General features: G+C 40.5%; 1 protein-coding gene across 4 annotated transcripts; it reads right to left on the bottom strand.

Moving 5' to 3' along the window:
• Nucleotides 1–126: 126 nt before the first annotated feature.
• On the bottom strand, nucleotides 127–26833 carry adkb (adenosine kinase b). 4 transcript variants are annotated; one of them, XM_051667229.1, is made up of 11 exons: nucleotides 26747–26833; nucleotides 11620–11694; nucleotides 11376–11429; nucleotides 8710–8788; nucleotides 8336–8508; nucleotides 3415–3523; nucleotides 2952–3122; nucleotides 2824–2859; nucleotides 2615–2729; nucleotides 1050–1136; nucleotides 127–688 (listed from the first exon to the last, which is right to left on the bottom strand). In XM_051667229.1, the coding sequence occupies exons 1-11, from the start codon at nucleotides 26788–26790 to the stop codon at nucleotides 564–566; spliced, it is 1068 nt and encodes a 355-aa protein (XP_051523189.1). In that variant the 5' UTR covers nucleotides 26791–26833; the 3' UTR covers nucleotides 127–563. The 4 variants fall into 4 exon arrangements, with proteins under 4 accessions (XP_051523189.1, XP_051523192.1, XP_051523191.1 ...); XM_051667232.1 differs by lacking the exon at nucleotides 26747–26833 and adding an exon at nucleotides 25715–25733; XM_051667231.1 differs by lacking the exon at nucleotides 26747–26833 and adding an exon at nucleotides 18386–18420.
• Between the last annotated feature and the right edge of the window lie 587 nt (nucleotides 26834–27420).

Below are 27420 nucleotides of genomic sequence, written 5' to 3'. Positions count from 1 at the left end.
AAACCCTCCAAAAATTAGCCCCATTCACTTCCATTGTACATTTCTCACTGTAACCTAAGGTAATACATATTTGTATACACACACATGCACGCTCACACACAAACGTTAAAACAGAGATGTACAAGCTTGGAGCAATTAAAACCTTTTTATTGAATTGGCAGAAAGATTAAGAGAAAAAATCCTTCCACATCTGATAGAGTTTGTGCATATTTAAACATTGTGTGTTTAAGATACAATTTGGTGTTTCATTACAGTACAGTCCGAAGTTAAAAATTCATTCAAATAATCCTGTGACGTTAATCTATATTATTTTAGATGATGTTTGAGAATTATAAATGTGAATGCACTTCCTTTGCATGATATAATGGATCTTTATTTGCTTATACTGTATATAGTTTCACATCATGGAGTGTATTCATGTGGTCGCAGTTACCCTGATAAATGCCCATAACAGTGAACGTCTGTAAACAAATGCAGAGGCACGCAGGTTGTGTTGCTGGAATTTCAGAATAAAATGAGATGGAAAGATTCAGAGTTGGGATAGGAAGAGAACGAGAGGACAGTTAGTGGAAATCAGGTTTTTCAGGGAAGGTGCAGCCGACTCGCTGGATGATGACATTGGCGGCGTAGTGACCTGCACGGATGCACTCTTCCAGCGACCTCTCCTGAACTAACTCGGACAGGAATCCTGCAGAACATACATGCACGAGTCATTCTACCAAACGGGTGCCTTAAAGTATATTTCTGTAAGATTTTAAACATTCTATCAGACATATAATGTTTACAAGTGTTCAATTGCACTGCACCATAACAAGCTAAATTAATAAAAATGAATATGTAAGATATTACCTACGGTTCAGTGATGATTTTTATTTTAATATAATGAATTGCGCTAAATTAACATGTCAAAGCAACAGCTCTAAACTACATCTAACCCTGTGTGTGTGTGTGTGTGTCACTAGTCCACAGATTGACAAATACTGGAAGAATAGCACAAAGCTTAATCAATATGAATGAAATTGTCAGTAATTATTTGATGAATCATTTACCTCCCACAAAAGCGTCACCAGCACCGTTAGTGTCAACAATGTCATTCTGGTCAATGTCTAACACAGGAAACATTTTCACTTTGTCACCTGAAACAGGAAAACACAATGAAAACTAGTGACAACAGACTTGATATAATTGATTCAGCGATCAAGAGAATTACTGAGCATCAGATAATTTCTATTATTGATAAGTGTACCACTGTGAGTACTAGTGGCAGCTGTTTACCACTAGGTAGTGTATTAAGAGAAGACACTTACTTACACCTTTAAACTAATAATCTGTACTTTCGGACTCACAGAAATTCTAATCTACACATTTTCCCTTTAGCTACTTCAGTGTTTTCTCAATTCACATGGGATAAGCAACGTCTAGAAATTGAGATGGGCACATCTTCTTCTTTCATGCGTTGTCGTAGTGTCGAAACAGCCCTGTACCAGTGTTTCCGTTAGCTAGTAATTATCGTTTGACCGTTAAAATGTCCTCATGTCTGACAAATTAAAACATTGATGGACACAATGTCCGGTGAAAGTATGAACAAGAAGCGTCAATAACCATCGCAAGTGTAGAGTGTGACGGCATGCCAATGATTACAGTGCGTCGCTAACACGGAGGTTTTTTTATTTATTTAAACCCAATTTTGGAATGCCCAATTCCCACTACTTAGTAGGTCCTCGTGGTGGCGCGGTTACTCACCTCAATCCGAGTGGTGGAGGACAAGTCTCAGTTGCCTCCACCTCTGAGACCATCAATCCGTGCATCTTATCACGTGGCTCATTGTGCATGACACCGCGGAGACTCACAGCATGTGGAGGCTCATGCTACTCTCCACGATCCACACACAACTCACCACACGCCCCATTGAGAGCGAGAACCACTTCATCGTGACCACGAGGAGGTTACCCCATGTGACTCTACCCTCCCTAGCAACCGGGCCAATTTGGTTGCTTAGGAGTCCTGGCTGGAGTCACTCAGCATGCCCTGGATTCGAACTCGCAACTCCAGGGGTGGTAGTCAGCGTCAATACTGTCTGAGCTACCCAGACCCCAGAAAAATGGTTTCTTGATGTTTTCATATTGCATCTTTGGGCTGTGTGTCTCCACACGATGAACTACGGGTACAAGGTAAAAAAAAAAAATAAAAAAAAAAGGCAGCAAAATATAGTGCGAATATACCAGGAAAACTGCTTTCTCACAGGAGATTGGGTAATATTTACCCTCAATATGCATGGGATTAGTATAACCTGGAGTTATTTTAAATGGGTGCTTTATAAAACGTAGAAGACGCTGCAGACGCGCAGTCTGTAAAAATTCCAGAAAAATTACTGATATGACGGGATTCAAATCACTGAGAAACTCTGAGAATTACTGTATTACCCTATGTCCCCATATGAATCTAATCCCATCTGAATAGGTCTTAAGTGGACGGTTCTTGGCCTGAATGTGTTGCTATTATTCCCCACCATTGGTTGTTGAAATAACTGATACTAGAAAATGTATACCAGTTGACATATTTATACCGGTATATCGCAAACCGCTAATTGTAGCGTTGGGATTGTGGAACGTACCAACAGTGGCCACAGTGTCATCTTTGCCTTGAGTAAAAACCACAATCCTTTGTCTTTTCTTATTGACTTTGGGTAGAGACTGAACCCTCCGCGCGATCTCTGCGATATCTTCTGTCTGCAAAAACATTAGAGTAGTAGACATTAGACATTACAGATAACTAAGAGATGTAAAACTGAATTCAACTGAAATTGCAGCTGCACTTCCTCACCTCAAAGCCCAGCTCCTTTGCAAATGTAGCAGCCTCCTGAAAACAACATATACTCCGTTAAAGCAAACTTCTTTTAAATTATTTTGTGCAGTTCAATACTTGGCCACTGGAGTCCCCAAAACGCTCACCGTTTCATTCCCGAAGATGATGTCAACGTACGGCATGACCTTCATGAGTTGCTCTTTGAAGAACTGACTGATGAAGGGGGCCGACAGATTGAGACCGAAGATCTTGTTGTTGTCAGACGCGTGTTTGGCCACTTTAACAATGGACTCCAGAGACACGATCAGAAAGAAACCCTGCAGGAGAGAGAGAGAGAGAGAGAGAGAGAGAAAAATCAGAAACGATTCCATCAACAATAAGAATAACTGTTCAACACTGCAAGAAGATTTGCATGCTGGACACTTGTTGAACACTTTTCCTTCACTACACGTGCCAAATTCATACGTATGCACAATTTAAGTTTGTCTACAAAACTAACTTCAAGCATGCTAAATAGGTCCTTAGATCAAAAGGTTTTTAAGATCATGAAAAACATAAATTTAGCCAAACTTTTGACGAGAAATGCTTGCGTTTGTGTACTTCACTTACTGCGATGTAGAGGACTTGTGCTCTCTCCACTAGACTCCAGTTACTCTCAATATCAAGATGCTTTTCTTTATTATAACAGTTTGCTGCTGCCAGGTTTGCAATAAGAGATCTACACACACACACACACACACACACACACAGTTAAACATTCTTCCTGGAGAGAGTTTTAAATATAAATCTAGTTGTCAAGATCTACTTCATTCTTTTCTGTTTTCCAACAAATCAGGATCTAATGAGTGAAACCAAGGCCACATCCACACCAATCTGTTTTCGGTGGAGTAAAACGCCATTCTAATGTGGATGAGAGGCGTAAACGAAATTAATGCGATGACAAACGAAAACGTATTAATTTGTGTTTGAGTATTTTCAAATATTAGCATTAGTGAATGAATCAATGAATATTGAATTTCGGTCTGTTCCTTGCACAAAAATATCGCATGACTTCAGAAGCAACCCTCTAAGGACACGTTGGAGAAAGAATCGACATTAGCTAGTACATATTTGTTTTGACTTTTGAGGACATATAAGCATAATGCAACTGAAAACTGAAAAGATATCAAGCAAACCGAGAAGGGGGCATCTTTACATATACATAGTTTTCATTTATATGACTTCTCGCAAGATCGTACATTTTATATTTAACTTTTGAGCACTTTTAATCACATTTCAGCTTTTTAAAAAAAGCACAAATTTCACATTCTATCAATTTATATTATGTCATAAATTTGTATTTTTAATAATGATACAAACTGTTGTCACTGTTCAAAATTTCATGCACATTTTTTAACAAAATATTCACAAGGTTGGAACCCAATAATGAAAATAGAATTACACACATAACAATTATATTATAACAATAATAATTTAAGTGCTAATTCATCAAAACTACTATGCAAATTGTTTTAAATATATTTTTAAACCAAACTCTTGCTTTGATTCTGTATATATGTTAAATTCTTTAATATTTACAGTTATCTAAAGTTTAAATATTTCATGATGTATTACTGTGCCTTTAAATATTTATGTATTTACTAGGGCTGTCAATCGATTAAAAATTTTAATAGAATTAATTACATGGTATGCCGAATAATTAATCCAATTAAATTGCAATTAATTGCAAAGCTGCGTGTTGCCTATAGTTTCGCTTACTGCCCCCTGGAGAAAACAGGTGGTTCTCAAAGCTTGAATTACGACATGGTTAATTTTTTTTAACGCTTTATTTTTTTATATAATTAATCACACCGAATGAATGCGTTAAATCAACAGCCCTAGTATTTACACATTTATTACAATTACAACATTACAACATTTTGTTTCATGTTTGTTTAAATGCACTTGTGCGATTTACATTGAGTATTCACTGATATGTATAACAACCACAAAATTGTTACTGTCTCTTTAAGAGAACTGGCAGCTCCGCGATTAAATGTTTTGGTTGAGCGCACATTAAAGAGAGAGAAGTAGCACAGCGGTTTTTCCCTCATCCATGCAATGAATGATAAGAATAATGTTTATTTTTTACTTTTTGATCACCAACTGACTGTAAATAACAGAAAGGATATTAAGAGACATGAAATATGTGGATCTCACCATGGACACACAATAGGCCTCATTCAAGAAACTTTCATAAATATAGGAGTAAATTCTGAGTAATTTGCACATAAAACCTTCCACCAGATTCACAAACGCTTCTTAATCCCCAGATTTCTTAGTAAAACATGCGTATGGTAGTGAATTCCAAACATTCGTAAAGAAGTGCACATACATTCACAAATATCATAATCCACGACCCATTAAAACGCCATAGTAAAACGCTAGTAAATGCTTTTAACGTCTATGTGGAACAGTAATGAAATTGTTTATGAATGAAGTGCATTCACATCGTAAAAATTTTATTTAGCGAGCATAATAGCATCTCAAAGAAAGTGAGTTACTGTCATTGCATGTTTTTGCGGTCATATGACGTTCTTTTGTGAATAAAACAGTTCAAGAAGTCAATAAAAATGGTTTGGCATGAGCGTAAAAAATGGGACGAGGATGTCCACCACCATTAATCTTCACTGGTTCAGTCGAGCACGTCACCAGCATCATTTGTGAAACTTCTCGGGTAAATCATGATGGTAACAGTAATATACTTACAACTGGAAGAAACTTCAGAGAAATTTAATAGAATGCCTGAAGAAGATCTTTGACTGAAACGCTGTAAGGTATCACAGATTTGTAAGTTAATCAACAATGTGCGGGCGTTTTACATTTTCCCCGTTGTATTGTGTACGCACCTGTTCACAATGTGTTTATTTATAGGTTTAACAGCATTAGCATTGACCATACGTTATCAACCGAACTCGATTTATTGATGCCTATACTATTATGAAACCTAAATTATAGAGTTCATATCAAATAAAAAAAACTGTCCAACCAGTCACGTGGTGATATTCTGCTGGTATTATTTTTTTTCGAGAAAAATCAAGCACTTCTGCTGCAAAGATGGGAAACATTATTCTTTGAAAAATATCCAAGCAGTAAAGAAACATTTCTAAACAAGTATAGGCTATGGTTTAAAAGAAAACACAGTTTTTTTTTCATTTATGTTATTTTTACACATTTAATTGTTAGTGACATTTATATTCACTTCTATCAAAACGTAGTGACCGTTTGCCTGAAAGAACACTCCACGTTCGGATGTCTTACGCACGATTTACATGTGGTCAGGAGCAGGTGAAAAAAAACATTTGTACCAACTAACGTTGTGAAAATACGAAAACTTTCATGAACCCGAGAATTTACGTCAGAACGGCTTTACTAACGATTTACACAAAAGTTCGTTCTGCTCGTGTTTCATGAATGAGGCCCAATACACAGAACAAACCAAAAGGAAACTTGTACTTGCACAATGTGTATTGATTTGCTTGTCCTGTACAAATATTTATTGTACAAGTTCTCAAATTCAAATGTTTGTTTTTCAACACTTTTTACTAGGGATGTAACGGTTCACTCATCTCACGATTCAGTTCGTTTCATGATACTGAACTCACAGTGCGGTTCCTTTCACGATTCTTTAAACTAAGAATGAATCAAGATTTAAAGTTGTTTTTTTTATTATTATTAAATCTTTTTAGACCTAGCCTATGCAAAACAGTTTGTTTTCTTAATAATGTAGCTAAAAGTACTATTCTTAAAAGTGCTAAATGATTTAGAGATGTACTGGGAGTACAAACAGCCCAGAAACAGGGCAATGGTGACACCAAATGGAAATATTAGCTAATAATTCTGCTTACTGAAAATATGGAATTATGTTTTTTTTTTCTCCCCAATTTGGAATGCCCAATTCCCAATGCGCTCTAAATCCTCGTGGTGGCATAGTGACACGCCTCAATCCGGGAGGTGGAGGACAAATCTCAGTTGCCTCCGCGTCTGAGACCGTCAGTCCGCGCATCTTATCACGTGGCTTGTTGAGCGTCGAGAATAGCGTGAAGCCTCCATACGCGCTATGTCTCCGCAGCATCCGTGCACAACTCACCACGCGCCCCACCGAGAGCGAGAACCACATTATAGCGACCACGAGGAGGTTTCCCTATGTGACTCTACCCTCCCTAGCAACCGCGCCAATTTGGTTGCTTAGGAGACCTGGCTGGAGTCACTCAGCTCGCCCTGGATTCGAACTCGCGACTCCAGTGGTGGCAGTCAGCATCAATACTCGCGGAGATACCCAAGCCCCTGAAAATATGGAATTATGTTAAATAAATGTGCTGCTTACACACCGTCACTGTTTACAAACATTTAAAATATTTTCGAATAAAATTGTATTTTACTAAAAAAGTATTGTCGCTAATTCCATCAAAATATTCTTTTCAAAAATACATATTTAATTGGAAGTGCATGCTCATTTAGTTAAATAATAATAATTTACTGATGAAATCAAATTAGACATGTCATTTGACATTTGACTCTCGTTCTGTCAGAGCAGATCACTGTCGCACTTCAAACGGACATTCGATCCCTCGCGTTGAAAAGGCACGTCTCTCTCCCGCTCCTGGTTTCACTTTCAGTTTCCACTGTTTCAGACATAAACTCATCTTACAACACCAGTGGCTGCTAGTGTGCAATCATATTTTAGAGCTCCTTGTGCCAATGAAGCAATTTCCATTTGTATGCCAGCGCTATATAGGCATTGGACATTGCGTGTATTGGATAGAACTGACGCTAAAATATAAATATGTCCCATCTCCACAATGTGCATAGTCATATTTTTGAACCGTGATGTATCGTGCCACGATAAACCTTTACACAACTACTTTTTACCTTCCAACAGATGTCAAACAGGTGCATTACTGGTCTGTAGATGCTGTAAAATGGAGAATGTTGTGAAAACAGTCAGTGGAAATGTTGAACCAATATCAGAGTTGATGTCATTCAATGCAATGTCAATGATATATCGTGGCTCAACTAAAGCGATGGTGACACCGCAATCCATGACACCTCAGGACCAACTGCAGCCAAATGAGGTCAATTTCCTTCAGATTGCACGCTCACGAGACACAACACAGTAAAAGACGAGACTGAATCCAGCTTCTCATTTGTCAGCTTCTTTTTCAGTAAAATGATTGCGGTGCTTAAGTTCTTCTTCACCACTACACAACTCAATCTCATGCAAGTAAAACCTGAATATTTACTATCCAGTGGCTAACAACAGACATATTTTAGTCGCATAGCATGACATTTAGTCCCATATGCGGGTGATTAACTCACAATATAGAGGGCTGAGAAGTCTTTGAAATACAGTGCATGTGTCATATATACTACTTTTATGATAGTTTTATGGATTTTTGGAGTTTGACAGCTAATAAATGTAATGTCAATTAAGTATATATTATAATTGATGTATGTACATGTGTGAATGAACATGTATGTTGTTTGTAACCTGTTGTCTCCAGTGATGCAGGCCGCACATGTTCCCGTGGGTTCATCACTCTGTTCATAATAATGAGCATCAACATGAGCTTCAGCTGCTTTCTGCTTCAGAATCTCCCCGAAATGATCTGTACCGATACAGCCGAAAAACGTGGCCACCTTATGAGGCTCCTGGATCATCCACTGAGAACGTAAACAAATCAAACACATATTCTTAGATTTAGAGAGTTCTGCTGGTTCCCTCTATACTTCATCTAAACTACGAAACCATGATCTGTACTGACATTTCAACCACTTTCCCCAAATCCCCCCTGAAAGCAACAGAGCTGCTCTATAAAGTGGCGATTAAGAGTGTGTGTGTGTGCGCGCGAGTCAAAGACTTACTTGAGCAATTTTGACAGAGTTCTGTGTGGATCCACCAGCGTGATACTCAACTTTACTCATATTCACAATCTCATCAAACCTGAAGCATGACACACAACCAACACACACACACACAGATGAGTTTGGTGATGCAAACAAGTCAGGTTTGAGTCCCCCATGAATTAAGAGAATTACAAGGAGCAGCTACTCTATAGATGTTTTTAATCCATTTCTAAATTAATAACTGAATTTATTTTCTATTGTGTTGCTTGTGCTATGTGCCTCCAGCCAACGTCATAAAACAAGGACTGGACGATATATCATACATTTATAAAATACTGTATTTGCAATGATTTTGCTGGCGATCGCAGACACTGTGATGATTTTAACCCTTTAAGCTCGGATAGGCCCACGAGAAAAAAAATAACCATCAAAATATAATAACTACAGTCTTGACCAACACAAAATAGGTACTGTTTGAAAGCTTAGAAGCTCTTCTTTCCAATGCATGTAGACATTATGACTAAAACTGAACAAGTGCTTTGAAATTTGCAGACAAATCAGAAGTGTTCCGTTTTGATAATTTATTAAAACAAAATTAATTGCACTGTACATATTATTGCAATCAGTAAAAACAACAAACTGATCAAATAGTCATGTGTCATATGTTGTTGGAATGCTCTTAAAGAGTAGAACAAAAACCAGCCTATTTGTTTTACTCAGACAAAAACTATAGCGAGTAATATCTAAGTATATTTATTTGACAATTATGTTGGTGTTGCTTATATGCCACGTTTTCACTTATAACTTCACGAAACATAAACGGAACATAAAATATTGCATACCATTACTTAGAGGAGGTCATTATCTTTTTTAAATGAGCCCACAAACAAGGTAATCGGATGCATAGATCATTAGATAATCCACATGAAGCACAATGTTACATATGACCACCAGGAGATGGCGCCAAATAAATAACACTGACTCAATGATGACTCAAATGACACAGAATGAAACTCATTCTGTGAAATCTCATTACTAAAATCATGTCTGCATGCTATGCAAACCTTTAGTCATTGTTGTGTTTGCATGTGTAATTAGTTCTTATGTACAATTATTATATTTTATTTGTTTGGAGAGGCTTTTGGACACAAGGAGACGTTTTCGGACACTTTGATAAATTATTTTTGTAATGCTATAACTTTTGATTTCTTTGTCGTATCAATACAAAAATTTTCTCAGATACAGTTGACATGATTGAGAACAAAACTAAAGCAGATTTTCGGAGCCACCTTATTTACACCCAGAGATATATAATGTCAAATAAAATAATATGGAAAAAAAAGTACATTTTTGGCTAACTTTTGAGATTTTTCAGCAGTTTCTTAGGCTGAGTAATCTATATCATAAAAAAAAAATGTGAACGTTTTCCTTACTATGATAACCAACACTTGACCCTCCTTGATTTTTTTTTTTTTTTTTTTTTGAGTTATAAACTTTTAATTTTGGGTATGCCACTGAAACAGGAAATCTTTTAAAACACCTTCAGAGCTTAAAGGGTTAATTAAACTTTTTATTTGGTCCTAAGACTAGTTTTACAATCCTTCCTGGTCTCACAACTCACAAATATGAGCATCAACATCTCATAGAAACAAAAGTGCCATTTCATTGGGTACGACTAAAAGTGTTTGGGAAGTTTCTGCATGCCATTTTTAACATATTTACAATTTAGTCAAAATATATGTATGTAAATATTGCTGCTAATGGTGGTGCTTATAAATGAAAATTATTTAATATTCATTCTTGTGTTCATTTAGTGTGGAAAACATTCTTTAACAACATTTCTACTGTATTTTACTTCTTACATTTTGAAACTTGGCTACAATAGCTGTTTGGTTGAAATGATGATACATTGATAAAATGATACATATATTTTTACAAAAAAATTTAATATATCAAAAATGCCATGCAGAAACTTACCGGAATACGTTTAGTCATGACGCAAACCAGGGTCACAAAAAAAATGACCTCAAAATTCACAATATCGAAAAAAAAAAGAAATGCCATAGCAGTGAATTCTGATTTTTATTCGTAACATCTGATACAATTCTTAATATTCTATTATAGTCCTAGTAATTCATATTATGGCATTAAATGTGAATTTGTGTTGATTTAATCCTTTTAGAATTCTTAAGAATTGATTAAATTCAAATATTTGACATAGACGGATGGGACCGTTTGTTATAAAATCGTTTGAGGAAAAAAAAAAAAAAAAAGCCCCTAAAAATCAAATCCAGGGGGCAAATATTGCTTTTTAATGTCAAACTTAATTTTTGACACTGACGCAAGCAAATAATTTATTTAGAGTTTGGAACTGATTCACTGAAACAAGCAGTTACAATTGAACTTGAACCAAATCTAATGCCATTATTGTTTAAATGAGAGACGCCGGTCAGAACGCTCTTATTCTCATTAATTGTGAAACTAATTGTTTTATGACACGATCTTTAGGACATTTCTAAATTTAAAAAACAACTGAAAGCCATTAATAAACCAATTTTAGAAATATTGAATATCATCAAAATGCTGAAAAATACAGACATGTTATTTTGTAGCTATATTGCCCTAAATATATGCCATAATTTCCTACTGAGCTTGTGTGAGGTCATAGTAATGATGTCACTCACAGAGCTTTGTGTTTCTCCTCTGCCAGGATTTGATCATTGGGCTTCAATCCATACCTGTATACACACACAAACAAAATCAACGAGCTATTTAGGAACAAATACACTAACAGAGTTCAATGGAAGTCAAAAAAGTTATTTCTGGCTCAGACGTTTTACTACAATCATAAATACATGTATGACCTTTAAATGACACACTACATACATGTCTTAAGTTACATGAACAGTGTGGCACTCAACTACTCACTTATCAAGAAAATCTTTATCCACCACTGCAGAGATGTCCAACAGTGGGTTCCCCATCCCAAACAGAGCATTCTGACTGCAAACACAGAAAAAAATGAGAATAACATGATTAAAAAAAACAAATGCAAATTCTGTCATAACTTACTCACCCTCATGTCACTATAAAATGGCTTCAATGGAGCACAAAAGGAGTAAACAGTGACCAGGGGCTGTCAAGCTTAAAAAAGGACAAAGAAGCATGACAAAAGTACCAAAATAGTAGTCGATAAGACTCGTGCACTACAGAAATGAATTATTAAATATAAAATCGCACCTGAGAACAAGCACATGTAAGGGATATAAACAGCATTAGAATAGAAAGCAAAGCGAAATATGACAACAATTTATGACATTAAAACCAGGGGTAGCTCAGTGGTAAAGACGCTGGCTACCACCCTTGGAGTTCACTAGTTCGAATCCCAGGGTGTGCTGAGAGACTCCAGCCAGGTCTCCTAAGCAACCAAATTGGTCCAGTTGCTAGGGAGTGTAGAGTCACATGGGGTAACCTCCTCATGATCGCTATAATGTGGTTTGTTCTTGGTGGGGTGCGTGGTGAGTTGAGCGTGGTTGCTGCGGTGGATGGCATGAAGCCTCCACATGCGCTATGTCCCCATGGCAACATGCTCAACAAGCCACGTGATAAGATGCATGGGTTGACGATCTCAGACGCGGAGGCAACTGGGATTCGTCCTCCGCCACCCGGACTGAGGCGAATCACTACGCGACCACGAGGACTTAAAAGCACATTGGGAATTGGCCATTCCAAAATTGGGAGAAAAAATTAAAATAAATAAATAAATAAATAAATAAAAACATTCATTCTGCTCAAACTCACTTAAAAACACCAGCAATTGTTTGAAATAACTTCCAAATTCAATCTTATGTGGAGTCTTATGTTGAATTATAACCGAAACTCATGAGGTCTTTGTGCATGTATGGAAATAAACATGAATGATAATGAATAATGAATAAAGGCCCATTCACACCAAGAATGATAACTATAATGATGACTATAACAATAAAGTTTTAAAAATCTTTCTAACTCTAAGAGGATTCCACACCACAAATATAACGGTAACGTCACCGAGGAACGATATCGTTGAGATCAGAGCGATTTTTTCCCAGCTGATGAACGATGAAAACATTGACAGCCAATCAAAATCCATCCAACTTTGAAGGGCTCGAGCCGCGACGTACACCCATCATAAAATTCAAAACGACACACTCCAGCACCGGATCGCCACTTATTACAGTGGCAAGAAAAAGTATGTGAACCCTTTGGAATTAGCTGCATTTATGTCTAAATTTGTCTTAAAATCTGGTTTGATCTTCATCTAAGTTACAATAATGAACAAACACAATCTGTTTGAACTAATAACACACAAATTAATGTATTGTTCTTGTACATACTGAATACACCATTCAAAAATTCACAGTGTAGGTTGTAAAAAGTAAGTGAACCTCTAGGCTAATGACATCAATAAAAGCTAATTAAAGTCCAGAGCTGGCGAACCTGGCATCCAATTAATAAAAGCGAGATTGGAGGTGTGGGTTAGAGCTACTTTGACTTATAAAAAGCACAAAAACATTTTTGTTTGCTATTCACAAGAAGCATCTGCTGAGATGGACCATGCCTCGCAAAAAAAGAGATCTCAGAAGACCTACGATCAAGAATTGCTGAATTGCATAAAGCTGGAAAGGGTTGCAAAGTTATCTTGAAGAGATTAGATATTCATCTGTCCACAGTTAGACAAACTGTCTATAAATGGAGATGATTTAGTACTATAGGTACTCTCACTAGAAGTGGCCGTCCAGCCAAGATGACTCAAAGGGCACACTGCAGAATGTTCAGTTAGGTAAAAAATAACCCTAGAGTGACAGCTAAAGACTTGAAGGAATCACTGGAACTGGTTAACATCTCTGTTCATGAGTCTACTATACGGAAAACATTAAACAGGTATGGTGTCCATGGCAGGACATCACGAGGGAAGCCGCTGCTTTCCAACAAAAACATTGCTGCACGCCTGAAGTTTGCCAAAGACCACCTTGATACTCCACAATGCTACTGGGAAAATGTTTCGTGGACTAACGAAACTAAGGTTGAATTGTTTAGGAAGAACATGCAGCACTACGTATGGTGTAAAGAAGGGCACCGCATACCAACATGAAAACATCACCCAGCGGTGAAGTACAGTGGAGGAAGCATCATCATTTGGGGCTGCTTTGCTGCTTCGGGGTCAGGACCATTTGCCATCATCAAGGGATAAATGAGTTCCCAAGTTTATCAAGATATCCTACAGGATAATGTCAGGGTGAATGTGCGCCAGCTGAAGCTCAGTTGAAGTTGGGTGATGCAGCAGGACATCGAAGTAAATCCACTACAGAATGGCTTCAAAAAAAGAAAATCCACCTTTTGGAGTGTCCCAGTCAGAGCCCAGAACTTAACCCAATAGAGATGCTGTGGAATGACCTCAAGAGAGCCGTTGCAACACCAGACATCCTAAGAATATGTCTGAGCTGAAGCAGTTCTGTATGGAAGAATGATCCCAAATTCCTGCTGAAAGTTTTGCAGGTCTAATCCGCAGCTACCGGAAACACTTGGTTGAGGTTATTGCTGCCAAAGGAGAATCGACAAGTTATTAAATCCAAGGGTTCACTTACTATTTCCACAGCACTGTGAATGTTTAATGGGATGTGCTCAATAAAGACATGAATGATTATAATTGTTTGTGTGTTGTTAGCTTAAGCACATTGTGTTTGTCTATACTTGTGACTTTGATGAAGATGAGATCACATTTTATGACCAATTAATGCAGAAAACTTGCTAATTCTGGATTCATATACTTTTTCTTGCCACTGTATGACACACGTGAACGAAATGGCAACTCCTGTTCAAGAACCAGCAATGTTACTTCTGTATTCTTCTTCTGTATTAACGGAGATGAGATAATGAAAAACTAATGCAAGCTGGTAGCAAAAATAATGTCAGGTATCCAAGCGCTAATGTCAAAAACATTGTCTTGCCTCCTCTGAAATTGTATCCATCTGTTTTTCTTTTAGATTCTTTGCGAAACGTAGAGCAGTAGCAGGCATCTACATCCATTTTCTTGACTGTGAACATAACTGCAGCACACGTTTAGAATAAACATAACGTTATCGTACGTCGGTTTGGACGTTAATATAGTTATCATTACAGTTATAATTATTGTTTTCATTTTGAGGTGAACGGGCCTTAAATGTAAACAAAGCCAAACGCTAAATGTTAACAGGAAAGTGAAAATTCTCTCATTATTCACTTACCCTGATGCCATCCCAGATGTGTATGACAGTGTTTCTTCAGCAAAACACAAATGAAGATTCTCTGTCAGGTCATTATAATAGAAGTACACGTGTGCCAGCACTTTGACGGTCCAAAAGTCATATTTAGGCAGCGATAAATAATCCACACGACTCCAGTCGATCAATAAATGTCTTCTGAAGCAAATCGATATGTTTGTGTAAAACATAAATCGATAATTAAAACGTTATTAACTTTTAAATAGTGCTTTCTAGCAATGACACGAAGCGTGACGTAGGCATGTTGGCGAGTTCACGTGAGAATTCGGAAGCAGCGCTTATTTACAACAGAAGAACGAACGTCACGCGAGAGTTCGGCCATTTCAAACTGCGTCAGAGCCCTGGATGGAAGAGCCAATTTAAAGTTAAAAACGGTTTAATTATCGAATTGTTTCTTACATAAACCAATTGATTTGCTTCACAAGATATTGATCGACTGGAGTCATGTGGATAACTTTATCGCTGCCTAAATATGACTTTTGGACCGTCTATTCCTTTAAACGTGTCTCCATTTCAAAACGTCCGACAAGCAGGTCAAGGCTGTTGTGGCATTGTTTACATACAACAACTTCTTTAAATCCTACTTCTGCTCACGAGAGAGTTTTGAGGCATTCAATTCTCGTCTACTGAAATTTCATCGTTATAGCACCACTAAGTGGCTTAGAGCGGCCGTAAAAAGGCCATTCAGAATGAGTTCAATCTGTATATTTCAAGTCTTCTGAAGTCATACAGTAGTTCTGTGTGAGAAACAGTAATTCACTGAAATTCTTCCTCTCCAACATAACTTTTAAATCTCATTCGTACTTCTGCATATTCAAACTTGGTGGTTCAGTTACGAGACATGCGGGAGTCAATGGCCTTTGGTGTAGTTGCCATCAAACCTGGTCCTGATGCGTCTAAATGCGGCAAATTTGAAAATGTGCATGCATACTACTATATGGTAGCTTGCATTCTGATTCACTTTCATTTTATGAGAGCATCGTAAACCTTCTGTCTAACGTCTCCTTTTTTGTGCCACGAAATAAAGTCATACAGGTCTGAAATAACATGACGGTGAGTAAATGACAGAATTTTTATTTTTGGCTGAACTATTCCTTTAAAACACATCTATGTTACTGACAGGTGAAGATAACATGATCATGGGGGTTCTGTAAGTGACCCTGATTTTTGACATTTAAACCCTTGGAATGTGAGTTGAGCTCAGAGAGCCAAATTTTCAGAATTCAAGCTTATTTACAAACTGTGATATTGATATCGCAGAACATTTTCATGACAATTAAGCACATTTTTCTTCCCAATTCTCATCACCAATTACCACTTTTCAGAATAGAACATGTCACTCACAACAACTACTAACAACCAAAAAGTGTATTAACAGATATATTAAGTGCATTTTAATAATTAACATTGAAAGAAGCCGAGAACACATTGCGACACACTATCAAGTCTAATCTTTTAACGGACCGTACGTTTAAAGGGTTTAAATTGAATGTGCCCACAGCGCACAGAACACATGCTTTAGTGCTGACTAAACCCTTTGAATGCATGCACATTCATGCACGCAAACACATACACCCATGGTACAGAAAATATACACAGGCTGCCGAGCCCTCAAGTAATCTAAAACTAAATAACTTCAACCCTGAAACCACACAGGGTTGCGGATGGCCAGAATTCTCATTGAACTGGTACAAATCAAAGTACTTGAAACCATGAAACTAAATATTAAAATGGGCTATTCCAAGAATTGACATTGATGATGTATTTTCTTTTCCCTCCTTGAAAGTGTTTTTTAGGAAGTGACTGACTTTAGGATAATCTTACATTTTAAGCATATATTAATTTTGTGTGACTTAAGCAATGTATGTAGGCATTTTTTTTCCTGGTTTGGTCACTAGCCCTACCATAAAAAAATATTTTTGTGTGTCATGTATTTTTGTATCTATGCATACTTTAATTAAATGTTTCGTTTTCTATACGAAACATTGCAACAAATTTTTTTTTTTTTTTTTTTTGCAATAGGCTTATTATACAGCTATTAATTCATCAACTCACTTTTGCTGTAAACAATGGCTTACATTAATTTGTTTATAATTTTAAAACTATTTTAACCAATGCTTCTGGGCTATTCTACGTCTAATAAATCAAAACTATTTGTTTTGAATTTTTTAAATATTTTTTTATACTTTTTCTGAAGAAAGATAAACATAAATGATGACCAAAACCATAATATTAAGTGCAGTGGATCAATATTTAATGAGTAATTCATTATTTTGTATTTTGTCAAAATCCCAAATTCCGCCTATGATTTTGGAGCAAAACTACAGGTCAAAAAAATAACCCTAGAATGGTGTCAGCATCATGATTTTATTTTTACACACAGATAGGTAGGTCTATTACTAAAATCAGTTGACTTCAGCACCACTTGTTGCTTTATATGCCAAAGGTCAGAGTCCAAATATGGGAAGAAAAAAACAACACTTTTTTGTGTTGTTTTCCAAAGTTGGAGTGCCAATAACTCTAGAAGTATTACATTTATGTTAATATCCTTTTAGATTCTGGTTCAGAATTCATATTTAAGGCCCTATATATCACAGAGATATGTATTTATTTTATCATCTTATCATATACATCCACTTTATTCTGAGAATTAAGGGGTAAAACACCACCAAAAACATTATAGATCATGCACGTGGCCCTGAGCCCTAATGCATAATTATTCAACATGCATGACAGTAAACAACCAGCACACATGCAGTGAAAGAAGGAAATACAGTATGTTGCATCATAAAAACCGGAAGAGTAGAAAACAGAGAGACAGTAATAGTAATGAATCGCAATACATTAATGATCTCTCACCTGACTGTAGGCATGATTAAAACACTTTGATTGTCTTTAATAAATCCCTGCCCCTTGTCTATCGCGCTCCTAGCGCCTGCTTCAAGCGCGTGCGTTTCGGTTTCACATCAAATTTCCTCCAAACCGGAAACCGAAATCGACTACATATGATTGGTTATGCCACAAATGGGCGGATAGATTGGCTGACAAGCCCACATCTGTATTTTAAGGTCTGAATTATCACGTTTACTATCATAACATGCGAGCGCGCGCATGTGTTTTGACGCATCTAACAGGACATGCATGACATAAAACTATCAAATAAAAGGAAAAATGGTTTGCAAACATGTTTGCACATTATTGTCTTTCTCATGCACACATCACGTCATAGGGGCTTTGAGTCGGACATCCTAAACACGTTGCATCGTCTCTGCTGCATGCATATGACGCTAACATATCAAATAAACAAACACACACTTGTGATTGCATCGGTAAATGACCGCAGTAAAGTTAGTTTGACGTTCGACATTCGTTAGATATTTGGTTTCGCTTACCCGCGCTCTCTTCAGGCGACAACCTTACAAAGATGTCATTAGCACACTTGGTTTAAAGGGAGTACAACTATACTATATGGGCATAAAAATTGGATTCAGAACAGTCAACGCTTGGTGTGGCTGCAAAAGGGACCGTCTGAAAACTCCATCCACAACGCTAAAACATAGGAGACGTACACTCGTTCACTCAATTGACGTGCAAGTTATACATGGAAAAAAAAAAAAAAAAAAAAACAACGTAAAATACATTTTCACATTCAGAATGTTCTAATAACTTCCAAGAGGATATATGGACTTACTACAGGTGAGATAATTACAGTATGATCAATTATATAAGTACAGTAATCAATTATTTTAGAAACATATTCAGTAAAATTCACCAAAATTATATTTTAACAGGCTGTAGTAACTTCCTAAGGATAGATGAACTTACTACAGGTGAGATTATTACAGTATGATCAATTATATAAGTACAGTAATCAATTATTTTAGAAACATATTCACTAAAATTCACCAAAATTATATTTTCTCATTCTAAAGGCTGTAGTAACTTCCCAGATGATAGACGGACTTACTACAGCATACTAGCGTAACCCCGGTTCTCTGAAACATCGAGTGGAGAGATCCACCTATGGGAAGGGCATCCATACCTGACCTCTGCAGAAGCATTCAATTGCACCATGTCTGGCTAGACAGACAGAAGTGCGTGACCTATGCCCGGTAAGGACCCGCCCCCTTACCTAAGAGCGAAGATAGTGACCATGACCTACCTGCACGCGCTGCTGTTCCTCAGTAAGTATATACGCTTCTCGTGCAGCAAGCGGGGCAAGCTTGGTGGATCTCTCCATTCGATGTTTCAGAGAACCAGGGTTACGCTAGTAACCTATTGTTCTCTTTCATCATCTCGTGTTCGAGATCCACCTATGGGAGACATTGACAGCTCTCCGGTTGCCCAATACACTCACAGTGAGGCCCTGCAATCCAGTTAAGGGAACGGTCACCTCAAAGAGGCGGTTCTTGACACATCCCATAACCACACACCTGGCAACTCTGAAGCACACAAGTGAGAACTATGCACAGGCACAGCATGAATAACATGTTAGTGGCACAAACATAAAAATCAGCCCAGCAGCATATATACAGTGAAAATAGCACCCAGGCAGGAATGTAAATGCATGCTTGGTGACATGAATGTGCACGGCCAACCGACCCATAACCCCTTTTTCTTACTCTTTATATATATATATATAAGAAAGAAAAGGAGCTAACAGGGGAAGGGCTATGAAGAACCCACCCCCAAGACAGAATTTGCTACCTGGTAACATCCAGCCGGTAGTAACATACAAAAGTATGGGGAGAAGCCCAGCCGGCTGCAGAATAGATGTCCTGCAATGAAACTTCCCTAAACAGAGCCCAAGAGGCAGCCATGCCCCTCGTGGAGTGGGCTCTGAGGCCTTCTGTAGGCTGCACTCCCCTAGATTCATATGCCAAAATTATAGCTTCCACAAACCAATGCGAGAGGCGTTGCTTAGAAATGGAATTCCCAGTGTGAGGGGGGGCCCAAGAGATGAAGAGTTGATCACTCTTCCGAAAAGCACAGATCCTATCCAAGTATGCCTGCAAGGCATGAACAGGACACAGAGCATTCAGCCTCTCATCCTCCGGAGAGAAAAAAGGAGGAGGGTGAAAAGCGGAAAGCTCCATTACCTCACATGAGAACTTTGGGAAGCATTTAGGCACAAAGGCCGGGTTGGGCCTAAGGAAAACCTTATCTCCACTAAGAGAGAATGACACATTTAGCTGATGCTAAGGCCAGGAGCAAAGCTGTCTTGAAAGACAGCAAATGTATTTATTTTTTTCCTTTTTCACCCAATTTGGAATGCCCAATTCCCAGTGCGCTTTTAAGTCCACGTGGTCGCGTAGTGATTCGCCTCAATCCGGGTGGCGGAGGATGAATCCCAGTTGCCTCCACGTCTGAGATCATCAACCCGCACATCTTATCACGTGGCTTGTTGAGCGCGTTGCCACGGAGACATAGCGTGTGTGGAGGCTTCACGCCATCCACCACAGCATCCGTGCTCAACTCACCACACGCCCCACCAAGAACGAATGACATTATAGTGACCATGAGGAGGTTACCCCATGTGACTCCCTAGCAACCGGGCCAATTTGGTTGCTTAGGAGACCTGGCTGGAGTCACTCAGCACACCCTGGGATTCGAACTAGCGAGCTAGCGAACTCCAGGGGTGGTAGCCAGCGTCTTTTACCACTGAGCTACCCAGGCCCCAAAAGACAGCAATTTTAGGGAAATGCTTCCCAGGGGCTCAAAAGGCTGCTGAGATAAAGCCTCCAGCACCATAGAGAGGTCCCACTCAGGAACAGTTCTCCTAGTAACTGGGAGAGAATGGCGGGCGCCCTTCATAAATCTACAAATGAGGGGGTGCTGTCCTGCCGTTGAGCCGTCAAACCCAAAATGACAAGCAGAAATAGCTGCCAGGTAGACCTTAATAGTGGAAAAACACCTGCCCTTATCCATAAAGTCTTGTGATGATATGATGTGGAACCGCGCCCATCATACTACCCTTCAAACACTTGCCACTTACAGTCATATAAGGACCTTGTGGAGGAGGCCCTAGTGTTCTGTATAGTGGCAACCACATGTGGGGGGAGCCCCATCGAGCTTAAGTTTGTCCTCTCATGGGCCAAGCCCAACGAGCCACCCTGTCAGGGTGGGGGTGATGTATCTCCCCGTTCGCTTGAAACAACAGGTCTGTGCATAGAGGGAGGTGCCACAGCTGGGCATGTAGAAGAGGAAATTTCTCTGCCAGCCATGGTGCTTTGGGCCACCTGGGTACTATCAAAATGAGGGACAAGCCCTGCTCTCTCACCCTGGCCAGGGTGGGTATTAACAGGCATGGAGAAGCACTTTGGGCCACGGGTGGGCTAGTGTGTCCACGCTGAGGGGCACGTCCTCATCCTTCAGCGAGAAGAACATACAACAATGGGATTTTTCATGTGAGGTGAAGAGATCTACGGGCGCCTATCCGAATCTCTCCCACAACATGCCCACTATCTGAGGGTGGAGGTGCCAGTCTCCGTAGAGTGGGTTCCACCTCGACAGAAGGTCTGCGCCCCTGGACAACTTAGGGGCGACATGTGGGGTTGCAGAGAGATATTCTCTCTCTGTAATGAATTAATTTGATTCATTGATTTATTTTTATTTTTTTGTGTGTGTTGGGAAACACTGGGGCCTTTATTGCATGGGTGAGAGAAATGTAATGGGGTGGTGTGGTGACACTGCTTGTGTACTTTTTCTCACTGTAAACACCTCCAGCACGGGGAGGCTCCCCGACATGAGCTGGACAGGGGAACACACATTGTTCTGCACTGAACACACAGGGTGGGCACCCTGTGTGTGTGGGGGGGGGGGGCTGACCCCACCGAGAGAAAACCTCCTTTTTTTGAACGGGTGAACTAGGAGGGCAGGATAGGAGTCTGGGGGGCTGGCGGCCCGGGAACATGGACTCAAAGCCCCCTGAAGCCAAGCATCAGGCCGGCCGTTTACATTTAGAGTCGGAGGGGGTAGAGTTGGGGGGTTTCTTGGCCGCAGCCGCGGCAAAAGGCATTCTCCCCCAGGGCTTAGCGGAGGGTGGTTTACTCTGCTGAGGAGGTGGTTTGTTGCGTGGCTTTGCCTTACCAGGGTGCTGGAAAGGATGCCCTGTGGCAGGTGGGTTGGGTGGCTGCGCGGGGGACGCCTGGCGTGGTGCCGCTTTCCTAGGAAGGCATAATTTAAGCACTTCGTCCTCCTTTTTCTTGTTGCATTTTTCTTGTTGCGTTTAACGTTGTTGCATCAAGGTGACGGTAGGGCCAAAGAGAGCCTGGCCAGGCTCTACCAGGGCACCTGCGATGCGCCACTTCTCACTGTCAGGGAGGCCCGACAGATTAAGCCAGAGTGCACGTTCTCCGGCCACTGAGAGCCATGGAATGCCCGCAGGCTTGGATGGCCTGATGGGCATTACGGAGGACAAGGTCATTAACTGTGACAATCTCATTCCACAGAGAGGGTGTGGGGGTCCCTTTCTCTAGTTGCTGCTCCATATTGACCAGGAGTTAAGCCTGGTATGCAGAGAGGAGGGAGGAGACGTTGAGGGCCCCGACAGCCAAGGCTGGGGCCTTGTAAGAGGCCTGGTGGATGGAGGCAGAAAAGCAGTCCATTTTGTAGGCAAGTAGGCCACCTTGAGAGGGATTAAGGTGTCTGGCGATTGAGGGCTCGATGGCGGGGGGGTCACCCATGACAAGGGCCGTCATATCCTTCACTTCGAGGCCCGCGAGACTGTGTTTGAGGTCAAGCGGGTCTCCCCAACAATGCCTCATATGCTTAGCACATGCAGGGAGGACAGGGAGAAGTTGTTTTCTCGGGCCAGGAGGGGGTCCCAGGAGTTTCCCGTCGTACACATCCCTCTCTTGGTCAGTGGCACTTTGTAGGGCTGGCCATTTGATATTAAGGTGAGCAGCCGCTCACTCACAAACCTCAATGAGGACAGACTGGGGTAAGGCCGCAGGGCGTTAGCCTGGGGAGTCATGGAAGGTGGGATCCTCATGGAAGATGGCCTCCTCATCCTCCGAACCCTCGAGAAGGCCCGCATCATCCTCGTCACCAGAACCAGCTGGCTCACTGGCGAACGAGGGATCCCCTGAGAAAATGTCCTCAGGGAACGCCAGGTTGCTTTGATCGGCCCAGCTGAGAGAGACCACGCCCCGGGAGGCACCCAGGAGCGCGTCGTTGTCACCGTTTCCCCTGTCAGAGTCGGAAAGTTTGGGGTCTTTTGGGCAATGCCAGGCAATGGCTACAGTTTTCTGGGAATTCTAGAGCCTTTTCTGTGTGTTTGAGACCCACGCAAATGACACAGAAAGGATGAGGGTCTCTGGCGGTGATGAGGGCGCCGCACGCAATAGGTTGTCCCTGGGAGTAGCCATAGGTTTGGAAAGCACCATATTAGAGAAAAATTCCGTAAAATCTGTGGCGAGCAGCCGTGGAGCAGGGTAAGTGGTGAGAGAGAAAGGCGGGCAGCCTGACTGGTAGTTTGAGCAAGTGTGGGCGACTTGCAACAAACAGAAACAGCTAACCTGGCTGAAGCAAGACAGTCACGTATGGTGGAGGCTGATCTGAACAATATGTCCTCCTGTAGACAAAATTGTGAAAGTCCAATTCCAACCAATCTGAGAGAAACAGAGGTCCTGAAAACGTCAACTGAGGACCAGCAGCGCGTGCAGGTCCTTATATGCTCTTAGAGGAGGCGGGTCCTTACCGGGCATAGGTCATGCGCTTCTGTCTGTCTAGCCAGACTTGGTGCAATTGGATGCTTCTGCAGAGGTCAGGTACGGATGCCCTTCCCATAGGTGGATCTCGAACATGAGATGATGAAAGAGAACTATGCACTCTTACAGTTGCCACCACACCAGAGTCCCCCATCATGGCTGCCATGCCTGAGTCCCCCGTCAAGCCTCAGCCACCACATCTGCCTCATCGTGCCATATTGCCACACCTGCCATTCCTACCTCATCATGCCATGCTGCCATGCCTGCCATTCCTACCTCGTCATGCCATGTTGCCACGCCTGCCATTCCTACCTCGTCATGCCATGTTGCCACACCTGCCATGCCTACCTCGTCATGCCATGCCCTGTTGGCACGCCTGCTGTGCCTAGTCAAGAGGCCCTGCCTTGCCATATTGCCACATCTCCATCCCCTGAGCCCACCACGGCTCCGTCCCCTGAGTCTCCCACGGCTCCACCTTCCGATTCTCCCACAGCTGTGCTCATGGCCGTCTGGAAGCGGAAGAGGAGAAGGAGGACTCCTACTTCCCAGGCACTGCCTGTGTTCATGGCCATGGAGACCGTTCCCATCACTGCCTGTGCTCATGACCACGGAAGTCGTTCCCCTGTCACTACCAGTGTTCACGGCCATGGAGGTCATTCCTCTGTCACTGCCAGTTTGCATGACCACAGAGATTGTTCCCCTGTCCCTTCCTGTACTCACAGCCACAAAGGCTGTTCTCCCGTCAACGCCAGTGCCCATGACCACGGAGGTCATTCCCTCATCACTGTCTGTGCTCACAGCCACTAAGACTGTTCCCCTGTCATGGCCAGTGCCGGAGCCTTCCACGGCTCTGCCCTCTGAGCCGCTCCCTCAGGAACCCTGTACAGCGGCCGCAGCCCAGAACTCTGTCCCCTCTGCCCCGTGGCCACCTCCCAGTCCTCCTGACCCTGGCCCTGTCCTGTGGCTGCCTCCCAGGCCTCCTGTCCCTGCCCTGTGGTCACCCCCCAAACCGCCAGACCCCTCTCTCTTCCTGGAGCCTCCACCAAACCCACCACCGGCTCTGCCCTGGTCTCCTGCTCCACACCCTGTCTCGCCAGGCCATGCTCCACACCCTGTCTTGCCAGGCCATGCCTCAAGGACCCCACCCCCCCAGCTCCCTATTGAACTCTGTTAGTTTATTTTTGGGCATCGGGAGCCACCCCTTGTTGGGGGGATATGTCATGTTTTAATGTGTTTTTGTTCATGTTTTGTGTTCATGTCTTTTATTTTGAAAATGTAGTGCCTTGTTCCTGTTTCCTCTTTCTTGTCATGTGACCCTCTTGTTCCACCATGTTTATTAGTCCTGTCTCTTCATTGGTCTATGTTTATGAGTCTTGTTATCAGTTCTGTTTTATCATTGTTCTTGTTTCATTGCCTTGTTATCATGTTCATTAGTTTAGTCTCATCATTGATTGTCTCTGTCATGTGGTTACCCATGTTCATGTATTTAAGCCCTCATATTTGCCATTGTCTTTTGTCGAGTATTATTTTGGTGTAACATTGTCAAGTTGCTTATGTTTGTTTCGTTTTGGATTTCAAGTTGTTAATAAATACTGCACTTGGGTTCACTCGTCATCGTCTGTTCCTGTCTTCAGCCTGTCTCAAAGTTACAATTACTTTTATATCAGGTCTTATCTCACTTCATAAAAATGAAATATCCGATGAAACATCCAGTTGGAGAAATACTCATACAAACACAGTTTCCTTGCATTAAGTTTGCAGTCAAAACATCAACTGGATGTTGCACTGAAAATGGAGAAGACTCCGATTACAAAAAGCTGGTGGATGACTTTGTCTTGTATTGTAGAAAACTGCAGCTGAATATCACAAACATAAAAAAGCTGGTGGTGGACTTTGAAGGAACACCTGAGTCTGACTTGAGGCACAGGACGCAACAGTACATCAGAGCAGATGACTAAAAATATGTAAAGGAAATTATCAGAAAGGACAGCTATACTAGACTTGATATACATTTACTGAAGTCAGATGTTAAAGCATCCTCTCCACAACAGCGATTTCAGAGCACCGTGCTCTAGGAAGCGATAGTGGAGATCTCTCTTGCCATCAGCAATCAGACTTTATTATGCCATCTCTCTTGTTAAGCCTATATAACAGGAAGCAGATACAGTATTAACAGAAATTTATAGAATTGTTTCTAAAATAATTGATTACTGTACTTATATAATTGATCATACTGTAATAATCTCACCTGTAGTAAATTCATATATCCTCTGGGAAGTTACTACACCCTTTAGAATGAGAAAATATCATTTTGGTGAATTTTAGTGAATATTTTTCTAAAATAATTGATTACTGTACTTATATAATTGATCATACTGTAATAATCTCACCTGTAGTAAGTCCATATATCCTCTGGGAAGTTATTAGAACATTCTGAATGTGAAAATGTATTTTACTGTTATTTTTATTTTATTTTTTCCTTGTATAACTTGCACGTCAATTGAATGAACGAGTGTTCATCTATGTTTTAGCGCATTGGAGCATTTCAGGCATAATTTTGCAGCCACACCAAGCGCTGACTGTTCTGAATCTAATTTGTATGCCCATATAGTATAGTTGTACTCCCTTTAAACCAAGTGTGCTAATGACATCTTTGTAAATTGCCGCCGGAAGAGAGCGCGGGTAAGCGAAACCGAATATCGAACGTCAAACTAACTTTACTGCGGTGTCTCTCATCGATGCATGACATCCGTCTGTTAGACATGATGCAATGGTACATTCTGTACGAGCAGCCCTGCCAGCTCTTGTGCATAGAAGACATGCATTTAGGTAATATCTGTAATCACATCGTAAATTACTCGAATGCGTCAGTGATTTCAGGTATTGCATATCAGATGTGCGGCATACTTCTTTGTGGACATGTTAAGAAGCAAAACATCCTCTTCTGACTGTCAAGTCGCAGTTGTTTTCTTACAAAATCTCGATCTGATTCGCAGATGCACATTGTGATGTTATCTCAAAGCATTAAAATGCACTGTTTACCTCAGTTTCTGCTTGCTGTCTGTGTGTTTCTCCGAGTGAGACATCTTCCGGATCTCTAGACAGTAACAGACCACGAGCAGCCTGCCCCTTACACAATAAATAAATAAATAAATAAATAAATAAATGTCTTTTTCTTATACAGTTACATTTCCTCAACATCTTAAAGGAATATTCCGTGTTCAGTACAAGTTCAGCTCAATCGACAGCATTTGTAGCATAATGTTGATTACCACAAAATTAATTTCGACTCGTCCCTCGTTTATTAAAAAAAGCACAAATGTGTGTTCCAGTGAGACACTTACAATGGAAGTCAATGGAGGCCAATATGTAAACGTTAAAATACTCACTGTTTCAAAAGCATAGCCACAAGACATAAACAATATGTGTGTTAACATGATTTAAAATCACTTACAAGCCTTTTCTGTGTAAAGTTATAGCCAATTTTACAACTTCTCTGCCATGAGGACACTCCGGTAAACCCTGTAATCATTTAAATGCTATAATGGTGGTAAAATAACTCATTATTCACACTAAAATCATGTTAACATATATAATGTTTACATCAAGTGGCTATAATTTTTTTTTTTAAAGTGTGTATTTTAATGTACTGGCCCTATTCACTTCCAGTGTAAGTGCCTTACTGTAGCTAACTAGCTATTATTAAAATGATATTT

Source organism: Myxocyprinus asiaticus, chromosome 32 (genome assembly GCF_019703515.2).
Source record: "Myxocyprinus asiaticus isolate MX2 ecotype Aquarium Trade chromosome 32, UBuf_Myxa_2, whole genome shotgun sequence".
NCBI classification, from domain to species: Eukaryota; Metazoa; Chordata; class Actinopteri; order Cypriniformes; family Catostomidae; genus Myxocyprinus; species Myxocyprinus asiaticus.
This window is presented reverse-complemented; position numbering and strand designations above follow the sequence as displayed.

Bases quoted from the DNA above. Each gene is read 5' to 3' on its own strand.
- adkb (XM_051667229.1), bottom strand. From the start codon at position 26,790: ATGTCTCACTCGGAGAAACACACAGACAGCAAGCAGAAACTGAG. The intron at 8,509-8,709 runs GTAAGTCTTTGA...TTACGTTCTCAG, and splicing joins ACTCTGTCAAAATTGCTCAA to TGGATGATCCAGGAGCCTCA. The intron at 3,123-3,414 runs GTAAGTGAAGTA...TCTCTCCTGCAG, and splicing joins CACAAGTCCTCTACATCGCA to GGTTTCTTTCTGATCGTGTC.